Source organism: Palaemon carinicauda, chromosome 21 (genome assembly GCF_036898095.1).
Source record: "Palaemon carinicauda isolate YSFRI2023 chromosome 21, ASM3689809v2, whole genome shotgun sequence".
Lineage (NCBI taxonomy): Eukaryota > Metazoa > Arthropoda > Malacostraca > Decapoda > Palaemonidae > Palaemon > Palaemon carinicauda.
In genome coordinates this window covers 36,315,075-36,337,574 of record NC_090745.1, presented here as the reverse complement: position 1 = coordinate 36,337,574, position 22,500 = coordinate 36,315,075, and the positions used below count along the sequence as shown (strand labels likewise).

Here is a 22,500-nt window from a genome sequence, read left to right as displayed (position 1 = left end):
GAGAGAGAGAGAGAGAGAGAGAGAGAGAGAGAGAGAGAGAGAGACCTTTTGAAATCCACTGCCCTATATCATGCCATTATTCTAGTAATTGAATGAACTAATACAGCATATCAATACATTTAATTGCTAGTTACAAAGTAATGATAATCTTTGGGACGGATCAAATTGTGTTTTGATAAACCTAGATTTAAAGATAGTGAAGATAATTTTTTTTGCTAAATTCAGAGGGTGATGGAAGCATTTGACGTTTAAATTTCACACTAGACGTTAGTATACCTGCGTATCAAGTCCTTTTCTTTCATGCATTGACGCATTAAATAAGTTTTTTTTTTTTAATTTCCCAATACCACTACAGGTTTCTCGTATTACCTTCCAATAAACAAAAGAGCACTTAAGTGAATTTGAGGCCTCATCCTAAAACCTTAAGTAATCTACAGTTACCCATTCATTTTTCGCGTCTTTCACCATTGAATTTTTTGTCTAATTTCGTCTTATATGCTATTCTCTCTTTATTCTTGTAAAGCTCACTTGGCTTTGTTTATACTTCTTATCCTCTCTAACTTAAACTTCTATTCATTTTTGTTTCTCATAAAGATTACATAAACCACCAGATACAAAACTTATCATATCAACCAACTTACTATACCCTATTCTCTGTATTAATACATAATGTAATTGTCTCATTAGTTTGTAATGCACGTGCAGCAAACAATGTACATACAAATAAAAAAGTATGCCTAGCATACGTTTCCTTCTACACTGCAATCTCCATCAAACTCCACATCAAATAGCCGCTGAAGTAACAAGTTAACTTTAAGTCTATTATTATTTTGTTATTATATAACCTCATTGAAATAAACCGTTGAATTTACGCATACACATGCCATTGTCTCTCTTATGTGACCCATGGGGCCACTAACAATGTTTGTGATGTCTCTAAATAAATTTAGTTGTTCAGGAACTGTCTTTGTATTAATGCCGCAACTCCCATTACACCAGTGATCCCTACGGATACACAGCCCGCTTCCCAACTCCATGTTTTGTCTGCAGTATCCACCGATCCCGACTCATTTGTCCATGCTGCTACAGTGATGCTCCCACCCTTCACCAGCAAAGATGTGTTTGCCAGTTTTCAGTAAGTCAAGATTCAGTTCTGCATGATGGGTGTGATCCGATCAAGCATCAAAGCCGACTACATCATCGCTCCAAGCCGCAACAACGACTTCCCAGAAATTTCCGACTCGCCATGTAAGAAAAGAGATGCCCCCATACAGTCAAGGGGTTAACTAGTGCCCTGTAATTGTTCAGTGGCTACTTTCTTCTTGGTAAGGGTAGAAGAGACTCTTTAGCTATGGTAAGCAGCTCTTCTAAGAGAAGGACACTCCAAAATCAGACCATTGTTCTCTAGTCTTGGGTAGTGCCATAGCCTCTGTTCCATGGTCTCCCACTTCCTTAGGTTAGAGTTCTCTTGCTTTAGGGCACACTCGGGCACACTATTCTATCTAATTTCTCTTCCGCTTGTTTTGTTAAAGCTTTTTTAGTTCATATAGGAAATATATATTTTAATGTTTTTACTATTCTTAAAATATTTTATTTTTCCCTGTTTCCTTTCATCACTGGGCTATTTTCCATGTTGGGGCCCTTGAGCTTATAGCATCCTGCTTTTCCAACTAGGGTTGTAACTTATCATGCAATAATAATAATAATAATGATGCCCTCAAATCATTCTTCCTAGAGCAGTACTTACCATCGCTTGCTGCCCGTAGAGCCGAGATTTTTCCTCTCTCTCTCTCAAAAAAGTTTGGAGGATAAAAGGCTTCAATAACCCTCAGAGAAATGATCAGTATTGCTCGTCTTCATCCTGCTACAGACAGTTTCCTAGAGGTGAACCTAATTCTGGACTTTCAGGTACAGCACCTGCAAGAACCTGTGCAAGCCCCTTTCCCGATGAGGACACTTTGTCCGCGAAGGACCTGATGATTAGAGTCGATACCATTATGGATAGCCATTTCTCCACCATTAAGAACTCCATCAACAACTCCACATCTGATGAAGGGGACAATTATATAATGCCAAATGAAGCTGAAATATATGATGTAGAACATCAATGTTGACCTCATGATGTGCCTGGGCAACTTGAAAAATCCCACCACCCACCTATGCGGGCTCATGCCCACACCCCAACTAACACCCTCAACAGCCACTGGATGACGATGCTCGTTCTCAGCTATGATACTACAACTCCAGTTTACGGGTGCTGCTAAAAACTCATGTAAGTAGGCTATCTCCTGTGGAAGCAGCCTCGGTCTACTCCCCCCCCCCACCCCATTCCCTCTATAGGGTGTGATCCCATCATTCCAAGACTGCTGATGTACTCGTAGTAGCCACCAACAGATCTGCTATCCCCACCCATGGTTACAAGCCGATGACACTTGTTTTGTGGGCGCCCAGTTACAATGTAATTTCATCGTCACCGATAATACACTGCCTCTTATCAGTGTGGATTCCCTTGTCCATTTCTACCTCCAGGTTGATGTCACACATCGACTCTTAGACAACACTAGCTCTTACTCATTCGCACTTTCATCACATGCTCCCTCTCATCTTGCTCTCTACATCAGAGCACCCAGGGATACCCATGCCCATTTTTTCACTTTATATCCTGACATCTGCCCAGAACCATTCCAGACACTCATATCAAAATGATAGGGACCATAGTGTTTGAAAGAGTCAGAGGTTTTGCACCAGACAGGGGTCAGCTACTAAGCCCACATTCAATGAAATGGAAGAAATAGACCTTTGTCAAAATGCTGCAAGCCCATGATCGTCGCTCCTGTACAATGTCCAGAGGAAGGAAGTATTGCTATACCCTTGTGAAAATTACAGATGTCTTAACATCCAGACAGAACCAGATTGCTAACCTCTCCCCAACATCACCAATGTTAGCCTCCACCTTCAGAGTGCTAAAGTATTTTTGACCCTCGACCTACTGAAGGGTTATTATTAGGTGCCCATGAATCTAGAAAACTACCCCAAAGACTGCCATCGCCACCCCATTTTTTACATATATTTCCAATTAGTCCGACTTTAGCATTCATAATGTAGGAACCCCATTTCAGTGACTCATGGATGGCATCTTAAGGGACCTTCCTTTCTGTGTGTTATATAGATGACATACTAATATTCTCCCTCTCAAATCAAGACCATCTACATCATCTTACATAGTCCTTAATCACTTGCTGCAGAATGGCATTGTAATCAGGTATGACAAGTGTACCTTTCATGCCCAGGAAATGGCATTCTTGTGTCATCGCATCAATCCTGAAAGTGTTCACCCACTCCCTGAGAAGGTATCAGCAGTACAGAAGTTCCCACACCCTCAACCATCAAAGCCTGCTAGAGTTCTTGGGCATGGTGAACTACTATCACCATTCCTTGACAGTCTTCCCCAGCTCTACAACTCTCTCAAAGGCAAGGCAATAAATCTGAAGACGGGCCTCCTTTATGAAAGGGCCTTCGCCAAAAAAGCCTTATCAACTGCTACCCTTTCCAGTGCCAGCTGCATACTCTCCACAGTCAGTGACGTAGGATGTAGGGGCATAACTTAAACAAATTATCAGTGGATTGCCCCACACATTGGCCTTCTTCAGTAGAAAGCACTCAAGACAGAATCCAGCTACTCCCCCTTCAACCGCAAACTATTAGTAGTGCATTTGGCTGTCCATCACTTCTGCAACCTCTTAAAGATCATGTCCTTCATTATTCACATGGACCATATGCCCCTTAAGCAAGCCTTCACTTGATAGTACAACATCTGGTCTGCCTGTCAACGTCGACATTTCTTAGCCATTTATGAATGCAACTGTATCATTCAACACATCCATGGTAAACTGTATCTCATTGCCAACTCCATTTCCAGAAACAAGTTAGCCACTGCCCACCTGATAATAGGTTACAAAGACTTGGCAGAAGCTCAACAAAAGGACCCTACGTACCAAACCTGTAGGACATCCTGCATTTGCCTCTGCTGGGAAAACGTTGTCTTCATTGACCACAATGCTACCCTTTTCTGTAACATCAGTGTCAATAGGCCACATCCGTGGATACTTGCCTCCGTTTGACAACAGTTGCTTCAATTTATCCATGACCTTTCACACCCCTATGCAGATTTACTGCAAAGCTATGGCATGGTATTACTAGAGATACTAAAGATTGGGCCCTCGCCAAAGGTACATCAACACAGAGATTCAAGTATAAGCACATTTCATCAACCTTACATCTTTTTGTCAAAATTCATGTTGTCATGCTCAACCTCCTACCAATGTCTCAATGATAATGGTAGCTTTTCACAGTCATTGATCACTCCCCTTACTGGCCTGAAGCTATCCCCGTGAAAGACGCAACATCCACCACACGTACAGCTGTATTACTTTCTGGATGAATAACAAGAGTCGGCATCCCAGAGCACATTACTTCCAACGGGGGTGCCTCTTTCATTTCTCAGTTTGGGTCTTTTTTAGGGCATCTTCTCAGCATCATCTTGCATCAGACTACTGCTTACAATCATGTAGCCAATAGAATGATGGAACATTTCCATTGTACCCTCAAAGCAGCTTTAATGTCCCATTGCAACGATTCCAGCTGGTTTCCACACCTTCCCTGGGTCCTCCTTGGACTGGGGACCACTCCCAAGGACACCATGGATGTCTCAGCGGCTGAAATAGTACATGGTAACCCATTGGTAGTCCCTGTGGAATATTTTCCATCCACCACCTCCTTCATTGATCTCCAGTGACTACGTCATGCTGTGGGGAAATTTACCCACTGCATTCAGACTTCCAAGCCTCAACAAAAGCAGCAAATACCAAAGAATCTACACACCGCAATACACATACACACCAACGCTTGCAAACCACCGCTTACAACACCATATAAGAGCCAATATCTTTCTACCTGTCGTACTCTGAAAGCATTTTCAACATTTGTAGAAAAGAGGATCGAATCACCATTGATCGCCAAAAACCTGCATATCTCCTGCAAGACAACCTGTCTAACAGTATTACTATACCCATTCAAATTTAAGAAATATGACGTATCTAATTTTTCTTCTACACTGCAACCACCATCAGACTCCATGTCAAAAGCTGCTAAAGTAACAAACTAATTTAAAATCTTTTTAACCCCCCATTATTATATTGTTTATTTTATGCCAATGTAAAGCTTATTGACAAAAGCCATCAAATATTAATATGCAGTTGTCACGCTTATGTGACACCTCGGGAGCCTATAAATACTTGTCTAGATGCTGTCTTCATATCAATGACTACCCCACTCCTGTCACAAGTTTACCAATCAGTTTTCCTAGTTTACTGTAGAATATTCTTTTTCAAAATAGCCAATCTAATGCCAGGAAGAAAAATCATACGTCATCCAATAAAGAAGGATATCTTCTCACATAAACTTGTGTATTCACGCATGTGCTGACATAAAAGCAGCTGCTGAGGTCTTAAAAAGGTTTGTGAGAACAAAGGAAACAGCTTGCAAGTACTGCCACCCAGAACCCCTTCAAAGCTTTACACTGAACAACTTTCTAATTGCTTAACACTTAATCCATGACATGCATGTATTTATATGGTTTGCTGGTGACCTATATTTGCATATGCACATTTCATATGAACAACACGGCCGAAAAAAAAATTGTATTTTCTGGTGCGTTTGGCTACCATGGGATTTAATATAATGATTGGCAAACTTGTAACTCAAGTCTGTGAGAATTTCATGAGATGGACTTTAACAGCATACTTGAATTAGTCAGTGATGGATGTGAACACAGTATATTGTTTGCAGGTTTGAGTGGAGATTATCAGCCAGGAGTGACATCATTGCAGCATGGGCTTGATACTGCTCAAATCATGAAGATTTTAGACAATAAATAGGGTTGTGAATATAATGAATATACTGATAATGAATGTGATGGATACAGTGATGATGACGAAGAGCTAAAGGGTGATCAAAATATTCTCACTTGAAGAAACATAGATGAAACTTTTCCTGATGATGATAGAGATGAGGCCTATGATTTAAATGTCGGTATATCACGACAAAGTGATATTTAGGACCATGAACCTACTATCGTTTCCAGAGGCCGTGTAATAGTGTTTTTTTTTAAATAACTACTAAAATAACTGATGGATTTCCATGATATCAAAGCAGGGAGCGCTTCATACAATGGCCTAATTTTGGGAAATACTGTGCATTGCCAATTACGTTTCATTACCTTTTTTACTTAAGAAAATGAGGCTAAAGCCAGTCTTAGCCACCCACACATTCGCAAAAGTGATGACGTCCCTCAGTGACGTTGTTATAACGTTTCTTCCCCTGTACCTCCCATCCCCCGAATTGTTGAACGCCTGTTTAACTCCATAGATAATTGTCATATGACCTACCCCAAGCAATACGAAATTCTTTGTCAGTAAAAGTTCAGCATACCTGGTAATGTGATTCGTGACTTTAGACTTATCTAAACACAAGATCAACGTTTTATATCTTACCCACTCACTTACATTGAAGATCAAGAATGAGACTTATGACAGGAGACGAAAGAAGCCATGCTAACCCTACACTTCGCACTTCAAGCGAGTGTTGGTAAAGCAATAGAAATAAAGTTTTCTTTAGGTTAAGCCGTAGGATTCATTCTTCCATACAACACAGGTTACTCGATACATCAATTGCCAGGAAGAAAATGACAGAAAGCATTGTTTGATATAATTCATCATATCAATTTCACCAGAGAGAGTAGCTTGAATTCCTTAGAAGGTGGATTTCTAAAAGATGTTTCATATAAGGGCATTGACATCGGCCATTTGATAAATTTTGAAATCATAATATATATATATATATATATATATATATATATATATATATATATATATATATATATATATATATATGTGTGTGTGTGTGTGTGTGTGTTCATACATACATAAGATTTATTATATTTCAACCTATAGTTTTATATATTTATTTACGTTATAAGTACCAGTACCTATTTTTGTTACTTAAAAGGTATGTGACAAATATCATTGCGACTTTGTCACTGGAATTATACCAGACTTCAATTAATGAACCAATCAACCTTACTTTGAGAAATCCATTGACATTGTCTACATGCCAAGCTGATATACTCGTATCAAAGTAAGTCAAGTATACATTTTACTCATCATCACTCTCAAGGAAAAACATTGTTTTCTATTTCTACTAATGTTTTTATTTAATTTTTTTATTTTATTTTATTTTTCAGTCGCAAATCTAAAATTTGTAGGAGTCCGAGTAGAATATCTCTCAGTGCGATTTCACACCCCTGTTTTAAACCTCTTCTATTATGTTTGATAATTTGTGTTAACCATCTAATCATTATCTACAACCATAAAACATTTTATTGCTCTTCTGGCTCATTTTATATGTGCAGTACACAGTCTTTCCTAACAGGGATTTATTCGGTAGCCTAATAACAATGGGAATAAAGGAAAGAAGGCAAGAAGGAAGGGGGGGGGTTGAGTAATAGGATAGCCATAGGTGTAAACACGGAAGGAGGGTTGGGGGAACCTCTGCGCCACAGTTACGTGATTAAGTAACACTTCTTCGAAACACTCTGAAGTAAGGGAAGAAGTTTCCCTTTTTATCTAAGAGTAAACGGGTTAATTAAGCACATCTGTCAATTCATTGTACCACCAAAAATTAGGCCAATGTTTGAAACATTCATTGCTGTAGTTTCATGGAAATTCATAAGCCGGTTTGTTAGATATTTGGGAAAAACACTATTACACGGCCTCTGGAAACGATAGTAGTAGACTAGGTTTCATAAGAGTGAGACATGGCAGGCAAAGTTGGCACGGGTCACGGAACTGTCCCATCATCAGTAAGGGTAGAAGAGCACGTTCTCAGAGTAGAAAAGAGGCTGGACTGATATAAAGAGTTTTATTCTCGCTGAAATTAATTTTGTCACTGAAGCTGGAATTTCCAGCCATCTTAGTCTATCCCACCGCTGGCCCCCAATGCCAATGAATGTGACCTTTTTGGGCTGTTCATGGATGAAAAGGTAGGAAAAAGTATTGATAAGGAGGCAAACAGGTACCTCGAACAGAGAGTAATCGGACGCAACACGAATACAAAAACAATATGGAAGCCTGTTGTTTTCATAGAAATTGTAGAATCTTGCTTTAACCCTACTCATGCCTCACTTGAATAAACATCATGTTGCAGACTATAGGTCAACAGACATTCCCATTCACATAATTGATAATGATGAAAGGGAGGCAAAAGGGGGACGATAGATTGTAAGAAACTCGAAACATTATGACAAGAACACGAAATCGCTTCAAGAAGTTCATCCATCTATTCACAAAATTATGGATCGGTGAATCTTTTTTTTTTGTTTAATGGCCGTCTAATACTTAAAGAGTATGTAAAAACTTAAAAAAAAATCGTTTTGGCATAAAGATATATAAATGAGTGATCGTCAAACTAGAATGGTTTTGGATATCATTGTATATGCATTAATAAAATGATAAAGTGTTTTCTAAGCTATAGGTATAGAGCATTCTTGCAGGCATTTCGTGTAAAGTTCAGCAAATTTTACTAATGTGAAATCTCCTCCATCTGTTATTATATAAAATGTTAGGCTATCTTCTCCACCTACTTTGCTTCTATTCATTCCTTTAATGCTTTCTTATATATATATATATATATATATATATATATATATATATATATATATATATATATATATATATATATATATATACATATATATATATATATGTATATATATATATATATATATTTATATATATATATATATATATATATATATATATATATATATATATCAATATATATAAGTATATATATATATATATATATATATATATATATATACATATATATATATATATATATATATATATATATATATATATATATATATCAATATATATAAGTATATATATATATATATATATATACATATTTATATATATAAATATATATATATATATAAATATAGATATATATCCATATATATGTATATATACTTACACACATATATATATATATATGTGTATATATATATATATATATATATATATATATATATATATATATATTTATATATATATATATATATATATATATATATATATTCATATATATGTATATATATATATATATATATATATATATATATATATATATATATATATATACATATACATATATATACATATATATATATGTATATATATGTATATATATGGTGCTGTTGTTGTTGTTGTTGTATACATGTTTGCATATATATATATATATATATATATATATATATATATATATATACATATATATATACATATATATATATGTGTGTGTGTGTGTGTATATATATATATATATATATATATATGTATATATATTGTATATACATGATTGTATGAAGTTTAATGCATGTATATATATATATATATATATATATATATAGATATATTTACATATATATATATATATATATATGTGTGTGTGTGTGTGTGTGTGTGTCTGTGTGTTTGTGTGACTTCGGTTATATGAATATATTTGGTATTAGACCTCCATATGCAATTATAGTCATATCAGAAAATAAAAGACAATATGATGCAATCTACAATTTCTATGGAATCATGCTAATGACAGGAATGGACATGAATTTCTTTAGTGTGTTATATGCCACAAAATTGTGATACTGTAGTTCATGAAGGCAAGTTTTTTCAAACGATATTTATATATTTCTTATATGAATTTGATGTGTGAGAATACTACTGCTATCTTCAAGCAAAATAACGAAGAAAGGAAGTGATTACGTTTTAAACATTTGGTATTGTCTTGAAAACAAGATAAGCTTAGTTTTCGTGCATCCTTTATGATATTAACACGAATTACATAAAAAGAATCCTCATAACATTACTGAGAAATCAATCGTTCCTAACGATTATGATATTATTGGGTGTGATGTTTAGAGAGTAACATTAGTATTACTCTGATGTGATACTGTTCATCGACGAATTGTAACTATATTTGCAGATATTAAATAACAAGTAAATGGAAGAGACAGCTTTAGAAAAATGTGTTGTCCCTACAGACGTGGCTACTTATGCTGAACTCCTGGTGCCTCTACAATACGTCAGTGGGATGATTTCAAGGAGAATTTGTGATATTTTGGATTTACCTACGAGAGGGGAAGATATTTTCCATGAAGTTTTAAATTTGTTTTGAGAGAGAAGGACTTTCTCTGAATAATATATATTAATGCTCAGCTGACAAAGCTCCAGCAATGCTTGGCCCTCGATAATGGTTTCTTAGAATGAGGCAAATCATGAAACAAGGTATCTCTCTCACTGGAGTTCATAATGGTACTTAGAGATGCTGTTAATTATGATAAATACGATCATTTCTAGTGCCGTAAATAGGCTACATAAACTACCTTCTGTTATAACAAGGCTTTGGAAATGATGAAGTGTTACCCTATCTCACCAATGAAAATTGCTAAAAAAAAAAAAAAGAATAATAGAAATATGTAAGTTAGAGAAAAATTCTCTTCATGTTTGCTTACCTGGACTTCATTCCCATGTATAAAAAACCAGTTCGAAGGATCAACAGGATCAAAGTCATCATATATGGGTTCAGATGTTACATCAACTGTAGTAACAGCAACGTTGTCAAGTCCCCAACAGGTTTTGTTGGATCCAGTACTGTCACCCACGCTCCATTTCATGCAAACTCCTGGTTGGTGGAATCTAGGTGGGACTGTCCTCATGTGTACTTCATTAGAATGGCCGAGTCTGAAAATAAATTAAAACCTCTGTGATACATAGAAACTTGAAAAGAAATTTAATCACTGTATTAACATATTGGTATATTCTGTCGTAATGATATGGTTCAGGCGCATTGATTTCATTACTTTATAGTCCACCTATTATTATCTACCGAATGGTCCTATGATATTTGAAGATTAAATTACATTCTCCGAGCGTAGATGAAACACCAACTACTGCAACACAAGAAAGACTATAAGGGGATTTCAGAGAGCGAGAGAACAACAAAAGATCTCTGGTAGGACTACTATACAGCAGGCCATCGGGGCACTTCAACGGAATGAGGATGCTGAAGCATTTCAAGTCGAATAGAATACACTATCTTGAGAGGCTTTGGAACAACGAAAGCTACAAGCTGAAAAGAAGCTAATAAAAAATTCACTAATTGAAATCATGTTGTTATTGCAAGGAATTAACAGTAAAATTAACATTTAAAGTAATCTTGTTTCAATGGAAAAGATCCCAAAATGTTATAACATCCAGATAGAATGATATTTAAACAATCAGGTAACATGATCTGAAAAAATGACTCAAGACACTATAACAATACCAAGCTCACTGATAACACTCGATGCTATATTTACTATGCATTTCTGGCAAAAAATAATGTGCTTTTCTTTAATATCTTCCATAATAATTACTTAATCAGAATGGTACTTTGACACAGCACTCTATAGACCTCCCCCTAATTTTTGATATTATAATGCATTTTCCAATACTCTTAATTAAGGTGTTTACACTTGTAATAATAAAGCTTAAGCCAAGTGAATCGGGTGAGTAGTTAAGCAATTCGAATACCTACTCTCCCCTCCCCCCTCCCTCCCCTCTGCTTCCCCATCTTTCTTGACACCCCTCCTATCACTTCAGTAACCCCAATTCCTCGTCTCTCAGGTGTCGCTTACTCTACTTTTTCTGCAACGTGTTATATTTGTTAAATACTGATAGAATTGATATTTTGGATTCTTGTTATAATTCTTATTGACATTTCATGATATTGTTGCATTTTTGTAGGGTGTATAAGGAGTTTATAGCCTTTAGCCTATTTATCCGACTTGATGAACCTGCCCTTAAAAAGAAATAAAGCTTGGCTTTATATATCTGAATCTATTGTAATTGTGTGATGGGTCTGAAGCTGTATTATGAGATTGAACTTTGGTTATCATTCCAAGTTGTAGCCATATGTCGCACAAAACTTTAGCTATTTGAGAAGCCCTCAGGGCATTTTCATCAAGTTGCATAAATAGGCTAAAGGCTATAAACTCCTTATACACCCTGCGGAAATACAACAATATCATAAAATGTTAATAAGAATTATAACAAGAATACAAAATATCAATTCTATCAGTTATTAACAAATATAACACGTTACAGAAAAAGTAGAGTAAGGGACACCGGAGAGACTAGGAATTCGGGTTACTGGAGTGATAGGAGGAGGGTCAAGAAAGATGGGGAAGCAGAGGGGAGGGAGGGGGTAGTGTAGGTCTTCAAATTGCTTTATCTACTTACCCGATTCACTTGGCTTAAGCTTATATTATTACAAGATTAACACCTTAATTAACGGGATTTGAAAATGCATTAAGGTATCAAAAATTAGGGGGAGGTCTATAGAGTGCTGTGTTAAAGTACCATTCTGATCAAGTAATTAGTATGTGAGATATTAAAGAAAAACACTGTACTTTGCCAGAAATTCATAGTAGTTTTGTCAAAAAAAAAAAAAATCTAATAGCGAATAACATGAAGCTCTCAAATATAGTTTACTATGAGATTCAGGGCCTCTGTAACACGGTTTTTTGGACTTTGCTCCTTATCAATGCATCGGATGTAGCTGAAAGTTGACATATGTATATTTTGCAACCACACACAAATTTTGTCAGCATTATCAATAACCTAAACCCGAGTTTTAATTTTTATAGAGTAAAAATTATCTAGCCGACGCCATGGCCAGTGATAACGAGCCAAGAGTCGGAAACATTCATTACGTAAGCAATGTAAACACCTTTTGACAAAATTTTGCCCCGCCCATCCACCAGACACCCATTCACCTTGTTCCATCGGCTCTGAAACCCATAACAGTCAAGAATGGCTAGCAGGATTTGGAATTGCCCCCGTGGTTGCAAAACTGCATTTATCTTACGACTTGCAACTTTATACAGTCAAGAGAAAGCCTGTGGCCATATTTACTATAGCCTGAATAGGTAATTATTCAGTTTCTAGTTTAAATCCAATGTTTATGGTCTGATTTGTATTTAGCGTAATATGATTATAATACTTGTAATGTCATTCAGGCTTTTGAACATTTCCATTAACTATTCACTATGCCACCAAGAGAGAGAGAGAGAAAGAGAGATTGTATGTAAACAGTCTTTATATAACTATTTTTGTTAAGATAAGAATTTTGTGCTAAACTCTCCATCAGACCAACGGATCATCCGATATGATTTTTTTTTTCTTCTTCTTAGGCCGTACGACCGTGTTGGCTATGTTTTGGGCATGACTGCATTTTGTAAATAAATCATGAATAGTTTTAGGAGTTTTATTTGTACATCTAATGGGAATCTATAGAAGTAAAGTGAACATAATTCATTTATCCTTTAAAATAATTACTACATGTAGCAAACAAATAGTAGTAAAGATGATAATGCAATGAAGGAATGATACCATACTTTATCTTTAGCTTCAACAACGGCAATAACATACCCAGTTGCCATAATTTGTCAGCTTAATGAAATAACCTATCATCTAATGTTAAACTTAATTTCTGAGGAGGCCATGGCTTATTGCACAGTGAAAAAAAACATGACAAAGACTTTATGAATGGCGTAACGATACATAAATGTGGGTGGGGTATCTGTGCTAGCGTAGTAATACTACTGTAGTAGTAGTGCCGCAACAGTAGTATACATGAATTAAACGTTTAGGCCAACTGCTGGGATCCTTGAGGATCAATTAGCACTTCTTACAACTACCCGAGAAATGAGTTTTTATAGCCAAAATTTAAATTTTCTGATCCAACAATGCCCAGGATAGCCTTCAGTGTTATCCTGAATTATAACGAGGCCAAAGTGGGTGGAGCCTCATGAAGTCATCATTCTGACGATAATTATTGGTGAAGGTTTAAAGCCAAAATACGGTACCGGCTTCTATTTTTTTTTTCTCAGTAAATAGGTAGGTAGATAGACAATAAATAAAAATTGCTTGACATTGGACATAGCAGTTATCAATGAGCTTGTCTACTACGTTTTTGAAAATTAACAACTATTCCCTACACCTTGTCAATCTGATTGTGACCTATAAAGTAGACTGTAATTTCTTAGGAAACTTATTTTGGGAGTTAGACTAATAATCGAAGTGTTTTTGTATTTATTAACATATTTTGTTGGTTTCTTCATTATGACAATTATCAGTGGAGATGTTTCAGAGTTCATAAAGGTGTACTGCTTTGCTTTTATTTAAACTTTTGTGTTATTGTTGGCAGAGGTATAGCTTTCGTTACGTATAGCCAATCATCGATCGAGAAAGAGGGAGGAAATGCCGTCATAAGTTACGTAACGAGTGCGTTCGAAACCTTTTCTCTGAATAAGTTGGCCCGTCTACAAAAAATGTCACTTTTACATTATAAGTACCAAATTTATTCAACCTACGTAATGCCGAATATAGTCAAATTTTATGTGTAGATATAATGTGCATTCTGAATAAGCGTTATATTTATGAAATTCATAGATAAAAAATTATTGCGAAAAAACCGTGTTACAGAGGCCCTGAATCTCATAGTAAGTCATCAAGAACAAATGATCGATACTTATTACACAGATTACATCAGATCGTAGTTCGATCTAGATTTTTATACAGGCAGGTGTCAGTATTCCTTGGTGTTTATGGAAAAGTAGGTCATTACATCTCATTTCACCAACTTTTATGAAAATCTCAAAACTTGGCCCTATGGAACATGATACAAGGGTGGTCTGGCTTTCTAATACTAACTTCAGCAACAAACCGCTATTTCTAAGTACTAAATAACTAAATAACGGAATTCAAGTATACTTAATTTTTCTTAACTATTATATTATGACAGAATATATAAAGGTAATTTGCAATGTGAATTATATCATTATTCTTGTAATTGCATTATATTACGGGTCATGGTTCTAACCTGCTGAAAAACGAAATAAATGGATATTTTATTTAAAGAGTAAAAGATTTCAGCTTCGCGAGAGAGCCATTCACTACGATGTTTATCACATATTACAAATATAAGGAAATAGGCACATCAGTGAGATTAAAATAACAATTTCTGATGTCGTCCTGAAGTTAGGACACAATTGAACTATGAAATGTTGAGATTGATTTTTTTTTTGACCTCAGGAGAATTTATCAAAGAAAATTTTGATTTGGTTGTGGTTACAAATTAGCTTTTTTTCACAAAACCTAAAATAATTATATTCCTATCGTGTTAATGTTATGCCTTGCATGATTTATCGAGAATTCATGAAGCTTGTCTAAGGGTTTTATTTTCCATTTTTCATAACTATACTCTTAATTTAAAGTGAAAATTCTGTTTACAACAAAAACATTTTATCTTAAGTCACAGACTGCTATTTGAAAATGCGGGACTTACCTGTACGAATGAACTTTTTCCCAAAACATACACCGGGAACCATCTGCTTTGGGATCATTCTGCCCTTCGCTTACGGATGTCAAAAATTCGGTTTCCAACTCATTCCCTGAGATTTCACTCCCCTCATGAGAGCTAAAAGATGATGGATCACCACTACCTTCATATATTTCTACACCAGCCTCCACCTTCCTCGAGAAGCCAAAAGAAAGCTCAACTTCATCAGTAGATGAACAATCGTTGCCCAAGGTGAAATGGAGGTGTTTGACTGCAAAGAAAAATTATTATTACATCTAAATAAAAAAAAGATATTATAGAACAAATCATTTAAAAATACAATATTATACACTTACACATACTCCTATATATATATATATATATATATATATATATATATATATATATATATATATATATATATATATATATATATATATATATATATATATATATATATATATATATATATATATATATATATATGTATATATATATATATATATATATATATATATATATATATATATATATACATATATATATATATATATATATATATATATATATATATATATATATATATATATATATATATATATATATATATATATTTATATATACATATATATATACATATATATATATATATATATATATATATATATATATATATATATATATATATATATATATATATATTTATATAAGTACAATTCACATGATAAAAATGAGGCGATTTATAATCAATTAGGCTTCTAAAATATCAAGATGCGTTTGTTAACGAGCTTGGATAATTGATACAAGATGCCTTCTCGCTACAACACACCTTTCATGTATGGAATACCTGAAATACCATAACAGTCATAAGTTTAGTTAGATCATTAATTCATTTAATGATATCACTAGAAATATCGATATTATTTCATATCTCAACTATAAATGATACTAAAGATGAGATATAAAATGAGGCTGTAAATAGTATCAGTAGTGTTAGGATAATATGTTAAAACATTTCTATATGTAATGGTGATCCTGAAGATGCTGGAAATTTTTTGCTATTGCCTTTCAATCCAAGTAATTTTGTACAACTTCACCACATACAAATCTCATTCAATGCATTATGATATTACTGAAAAAGAGTTTTTATTAAAACTAGAAGGCTATGATCACCATTAATATCCTCATTACCAACCAAGCTACAGTCCTAGTTGTCAAACTTAAAAGCTGCAAGCCCTAGTGACCCAATGGTGAAAGCAGACTAGTACAGAAAAAGCAACAGAATAAAATAATAAAAAAACAAAAGATAAATAACAATGTGAACCTAACTATATACAGAGAGAGACCGGAGTACTTTGATAATGATGTTTCATTCTTCAAGAGGAATTTTTTACCATAGCTAGTCTCATCTGACTTTACCATGTAAAAAAAAAATCACAATGAACAATTACAATAGGTAGCCACTAAGTGATTGTAAGATGCAAGGCTTTTATCACATTATTCGGTGTATGTTTTACAAAGAAAATGGACAGACTCATCATCAGACTGCTTGGCCAGTCCTTAAAGGAACGTACAACTCCCTAATGATATTATTTCAATGAGAGGTGCTGCCTTGGCCAATCAACTACCTCCTATGATTATCTTCTTCCAAACCATTATCCCCACATTAAGGGGTCGGTTGCCTGATACGCTCTCTCAAATGCCTTTAATCAAAGTTATCATCTTCCACAAATCTCTTCTCTCCATATCATCCTTCACCTTATCTCGTCACCTAATTCTCTGCCTCCCTCTTGATATTCTCCCCTTAATAGGTTCCTTCCAAGCTCTCCTCACTCACTCTCCACCATCCATACTTACCACGTGCCCACACCATCTCAGTTTTGACACTCCTTTTATCTCAGTAATCTTTAATACACCTGCCTTTCTTCTTATTTCATCATTTTCCAATCTTTCAAATAGTGATAATTCTATAATCCACCTTACCAGGCTCATCTTTTCTATCAAGCTTTGTTTCCTCTTTTCGTCTTATAGCCCAAGTTTCTGATCCATACATTAACATTGATCTTATTAATGTGCTATAGATCTTGACTTTCACATTGCTTGGCATTTTCCTATCACATACCACTCCTGCTACCTCTCCCACTTTCCCCATGCTGCTTTTATCCTATTCTAAACTTCAGCTACACATCCTCCATCCTGCTTTATAGTAGATCCCAATTATCTAAAGTGTTCTACCTGTTTTATAACTGCTCCTCTACTTTCATATATGGCTATCCTGTCCCTAACTTCCTTATTGCACACCATAGTTTTAGTATTATCCACAATTACCGTCAAACCACTCCTTTCCAAATTCACTTGCCACTCTACCACCCTGCTCTGTAATTCTTCCTAATTTTCAGAAGTAATCATCAAATAATTTGCATATAGATATTCCCACAACTCTTCATTTCTGATCCCTTCACTTAACACATACAAGACCAACACAAATAAAAACGGCTTTATACTGACCCCTAATGTAATCCAACACTAACTTGAAAAGTTCTGTTTCTCCGACAGCTGTTATTACTTTTGTCTTTGTTTTGTTCTAAATCATCTCTATCATTCTGACCAACTTCTCTGGGACTTTCCTCTTCCCTAAACACCAAAATATCACTTCTCTTGGTATTTTCCCATAAGCCTTCTATAAACCTACAAAAGCACAGAAGAGCTTCTGGATTCCCTCTAGTCTTTTTTCCTGCAACTGCTTTACTATGAAGATGGCATTCACAGTCCCTCTCCCCCTCATGAATTCATACTGCTGTTTCCAAATTTTTAAAATCACTCTCAATCTCTCATCTTTAACACTTTCAAACCATGATCTGTTAATTTAATTTCCTTGCAATTTCTGCATTCCATGAAGTTACCTTTCTGCTCAAGTATTGATACCATTAAACTCTTTTTCCAGTCTATAGGCATTATTTCCTTTTCCCATACTGTTCTAAATAAATCCGGCATCTATTCTTTCCCCTTTTTACCCAGTATCTTGACCATTTCAATTTGAAACTCTGATGGGCCTGGTTCTTTAGCATTCTTCATTTTACTCAATGCCCGCTTCACTTCTGTATTCTGTATCTCCATCACTGGCCCCTCCATCCTTTGTGTTTCTCCCAGCTCCTCTTTCTCATTTTCAGTATTGAATAGTTGATCATAATACTCTCTCCATCTCCTATTAATGTCATCATCTCTATTCAGTATATTTCCATCTCTATCCCTGATGACTACCAGATGCCCCAAATCCTGTATTTGCCTTTTCCTCTAGTTTGAAATCTTATAGATATCCTTTTCTCCTTTCTTTGTACCTAGCATTTCCTTTAACTGCTCTATTGCTCTTCCAATAGCCATGCCTACTTACCTCCTAGAATCATTTTCCTGTTCTCTGTAGTGTTCCTTGGCTACCTGTGCCTGTGTTAATTTCCTTTTGTTTCTTCTTCTTCTTCTTTGTCTACATCTTTTCCCCTTTCTATGTGGGATCGATGTTTCTGGTCAGCTTTCTCCCTCTACCTCTGTCCCATCACCGGTTAATCCCACTGAGGGCGGCTAGCCAGCCTCAACTTGGTGCCGGTCGCTTCTTCTGTGTCTACACCTTTTCCCACTTCTATGTGGGGTCGATGTTTCTGGTCAGCTTTCTGCATCTACCTCTGTCCCACACCTCATCACCGGTTAATCCCTTTGATCGAAGGTCATCCTTGATACAGTCCACCCACCTTCGTTTTGGTCTCCCTCTCCTTCTCGTTCCCTGTACCTCCATTTCCATCACTCTCCTCTCAATATACTGTTCTTCTCTTCTCATGACATGACCATACCACCTCAGTCTACTATCTTATTTCTTGGTTTGCTTTTTTCCATTTTTCTATTTCTTCTTCCTGCTGACAGAACAGACATACACTATCATGATGCAGGTTTGCAGTGTACCTTTCTTTGAAGTCTATGCACGATTTATTTATTTGGTATATCGTACATTTGTGCTTTAACTACAGTTTCTCAGTCATTCATAATTTCTGTGATTTTGTCTAATGCATATCTGTTTGGAAATATTAGCTAATAACTTATATAATTATCATCTTTGTGACTACTAGTGTAAAAGGGGGCGGGGTGGATGATAGTAACATCCGCTTAATCCTGGGTGACTTTCTATCTTTTCTGTCCCTAACCTCCCATAAGTGCTCCCAAATCAACAGTTAAGTCTTCTTAAAGTTGGGCTATCCCCGAAGCCTGTTTTCCCACCAGGATTGACAGTGGAAAGCTAGCGATTAATGGGATTTCCAGACATCAAGAACAGCCAGATTCCTAGGTAAAGAAGCAACACCTGTGTTTTTTAGTTGGCCAGAACAAGGTACAAAGGCTATGTCAACCTCATGAGCCATTGAGCCTATTTTGCTAGGGTCGGTCACATTCCAACGTGTAATAGCTGACCACCCCGGTCAGCTATTACACGTTGGAATGTGCTTTGCGGGGCACTAATAGCACTATTCTTTCTTGTGTCTCCTGTCCTCCGTCCTAGTCTCTCGAAATCTGTGAGCTAGTTCCTAGTGTTTAGGAATTTTTTTTTTCGTGAACATAAGACAAGAAGCTAAAGGATCTAAACGATTAATAAGTATGGACTGACCCCACTTCACCAGATGAGTGGTGAACTAAGCCACTAGCATACCCACCCCGCAGGTTTGAGCCCCTTAATCACCGTCAGTGACCAGACCTAACATATATATACCTTTGATCCAACAGAGAGAGAATTCCAGAAAAGAATGCATTACATTTGGCAACTTATGAATGACTCCCCATGTACAGTATTTGGGTGACCAAATTTAAGGAAAAAAACGAAGGAAGTCACTGAAATACTGAATATAGTCCAGACCTGTACCAACACAGAAAATAACAACCTTGTATAATATGCAGGAGAAAGACTCGTGATATTCATGAAGATAAAGATACCAACATCAAAACCCAATGAGCAGAGTCAAATACAGCCCGCTTGGAAAAAAAGAGCTTGGAAAACCCTATAACAGAGATGGGAGCTGACTTGAAAAAAATGCAGAAAACATACTGAAAATCGGCAAGAAATGAATGAGAAATACAGAGTGCAGGAGAAGGGCTGGAGCCATATAAGAGAAGAAAAAAGGGGAAAGGCACAGTAGAAACTCAAGGCTGGAAGATAAGGGAGAGAGAGAAAAAAACCCAGAAAAGTACCAGGACTAGAGAATTGAATTGAGAAGGATATGGAATATGCATGTAGAAGTAATGGTGCCAATGATCATAGGAGCACTAGGAACCATATCTAATCCATTGAAAAGGAATCTTGAGAAGGTATGAGTCATTATAGCCCCAGTAATGGTGCAATGCAAAAGAGCGTGCTACTTGAAACAGCACATATAGTGAGGAAAGTGATGGACTCCTAAGGAAGCTGGATGCAACCCAGAACCCCACACTATAAACCACAGTCTCTGTAGACTGGGCTTAAAAAAGAAAAGAAAAATAATAATAATAATAATAATAATAATAATAATAATAATAATAATAATAATAATAATAATAATAATAATAATAATAATAATAAATCAAAGTATGGCAAACTCATCTCTAAAGACATACTGAGAAACTGGAAGGCTGTACCTTTCTGCGGCTCCTCTCTTACAGGAGAAAAAAGAAAATGGTGAAAAAACTTCAAAATTACAAGTAGAAAACTTAGGATAATGAGTTCATAACTTTTAAGAACTAATAGTTGAAAGTCTGATATTCCAATAATAGAATAGTTCCGAGGGAAAAAAATGGTTGTTTTCATGTTTTGGATATTTTAAGGCACACCGAAAAAAAAAAAAAATCAGCCGATTAAACAGCCCTTATTTTTAGCTGAAGGAAGTATAAAAATTAGAAGAAGCATCCTTGATAAAAGTATTGACCGATTTTTTTTTTAAGAAAGGATACCTGTTGGCCTTATTGAAGAGAAAGATACCAATCTCACCAATTTCTGAACCCGATAAAGTTAGCTAATAATTAAGCCCTCACTTCAACAGATCACTAGCTAGAATTCTTTACTCCACCATGTTCGGGACTATATCCATAAGCAAGAGTGAAGATACACATTTCCTCAAAAGAGAATTGCACTTCGAGATTGAAAATATCAAGGTTAACACACTGACAGACATCCAAATTATATAACTTGAGATATAAGAAAATATACTCATACACAGGATGTAAAGGGGTTAAAGGTTCATTTTTGAATATTCGGCGGTAACACTTCAACAGATGACCTATGACATATTCAATCCTTTCATGTATGATGAAATAAAACATACATAAATGACATACTTATTTAAATAATGCATGCAAGGGTCCATTCAGCTAATATAATGTGGATACCATGGCTGAGTGGCTGCAGAACGCTCGTATTCATGCTGCTAGGTCATTGGACATGTGACTGACAGTGACTCCACCCAACGGAAAACGATTATGAACGTGTGTTAGTGACTAAAGAATCGACATACGGGGGCGGTAACTTTATCATAGACTTGCTTAGGCACCAGAAGATTATTCCTCTCAAAGAGTAAAATAGTGTAGGATGAAAATACATATGTGAATAACTATCTATGAATGCAAAGCTGTTTAAGTGCGTAATTTAAGTGTATGAATATAGATCATTTGAATATTGTAAGCCGTCTTCCTGCTCTGACTAACAAAAGAGTATAACTACGAAACTGCGATATATGAAACTAAATAAGAATTATTTTTTAGGAAAATATGGCTTTGGTCATGAAACTAGTTGACAACGAATGTTAACTATTTTAGTTTTTCTTGACATTGTCATTGTAATATGGGTAGGCCTACTTAATCATGATACTCAGATTAAGTAATTCAGGAGTACTTATGAACAAAAAATTTGTGAATCTTTTCCTAATGATTCTTTACAAAGTATTTGGCGTCCAGAAATAGTCACCACTCCTCTAAATCGAGTGTAGTAAC

At 35.5% G+C, this 22,500-nt stretch overlaps 1 protein-coding gene across 1 annotated transcript in view; it reads right to left on the bottom strand.

Annotated features, from left to right (window-relative positions):
• Positions 1 to 22,500, bottom strand: part of LOC137615269 (reelin-like) — a 198,286-nt gene that overhangs the window by 2,051 nt on the left and 173,735 nt on the right. The window contains exons 9-10 of the mRNA XM_068344997.1: positions 15,514 to 15,778; positions 10,637 to 10,865 (exon numbers count right to left, since the gene is read on the bottom strand). Coding sequence (XP_068201098.1) covers positions 10,637 to 10,865; positions 15,514 to 15,778 — 494 coding nt within the window. The remainder of the gene's footprint in view (positions 1 to 10,636; positions 10,866 to 15,513; positions 15,779 to 22,500) is intronic.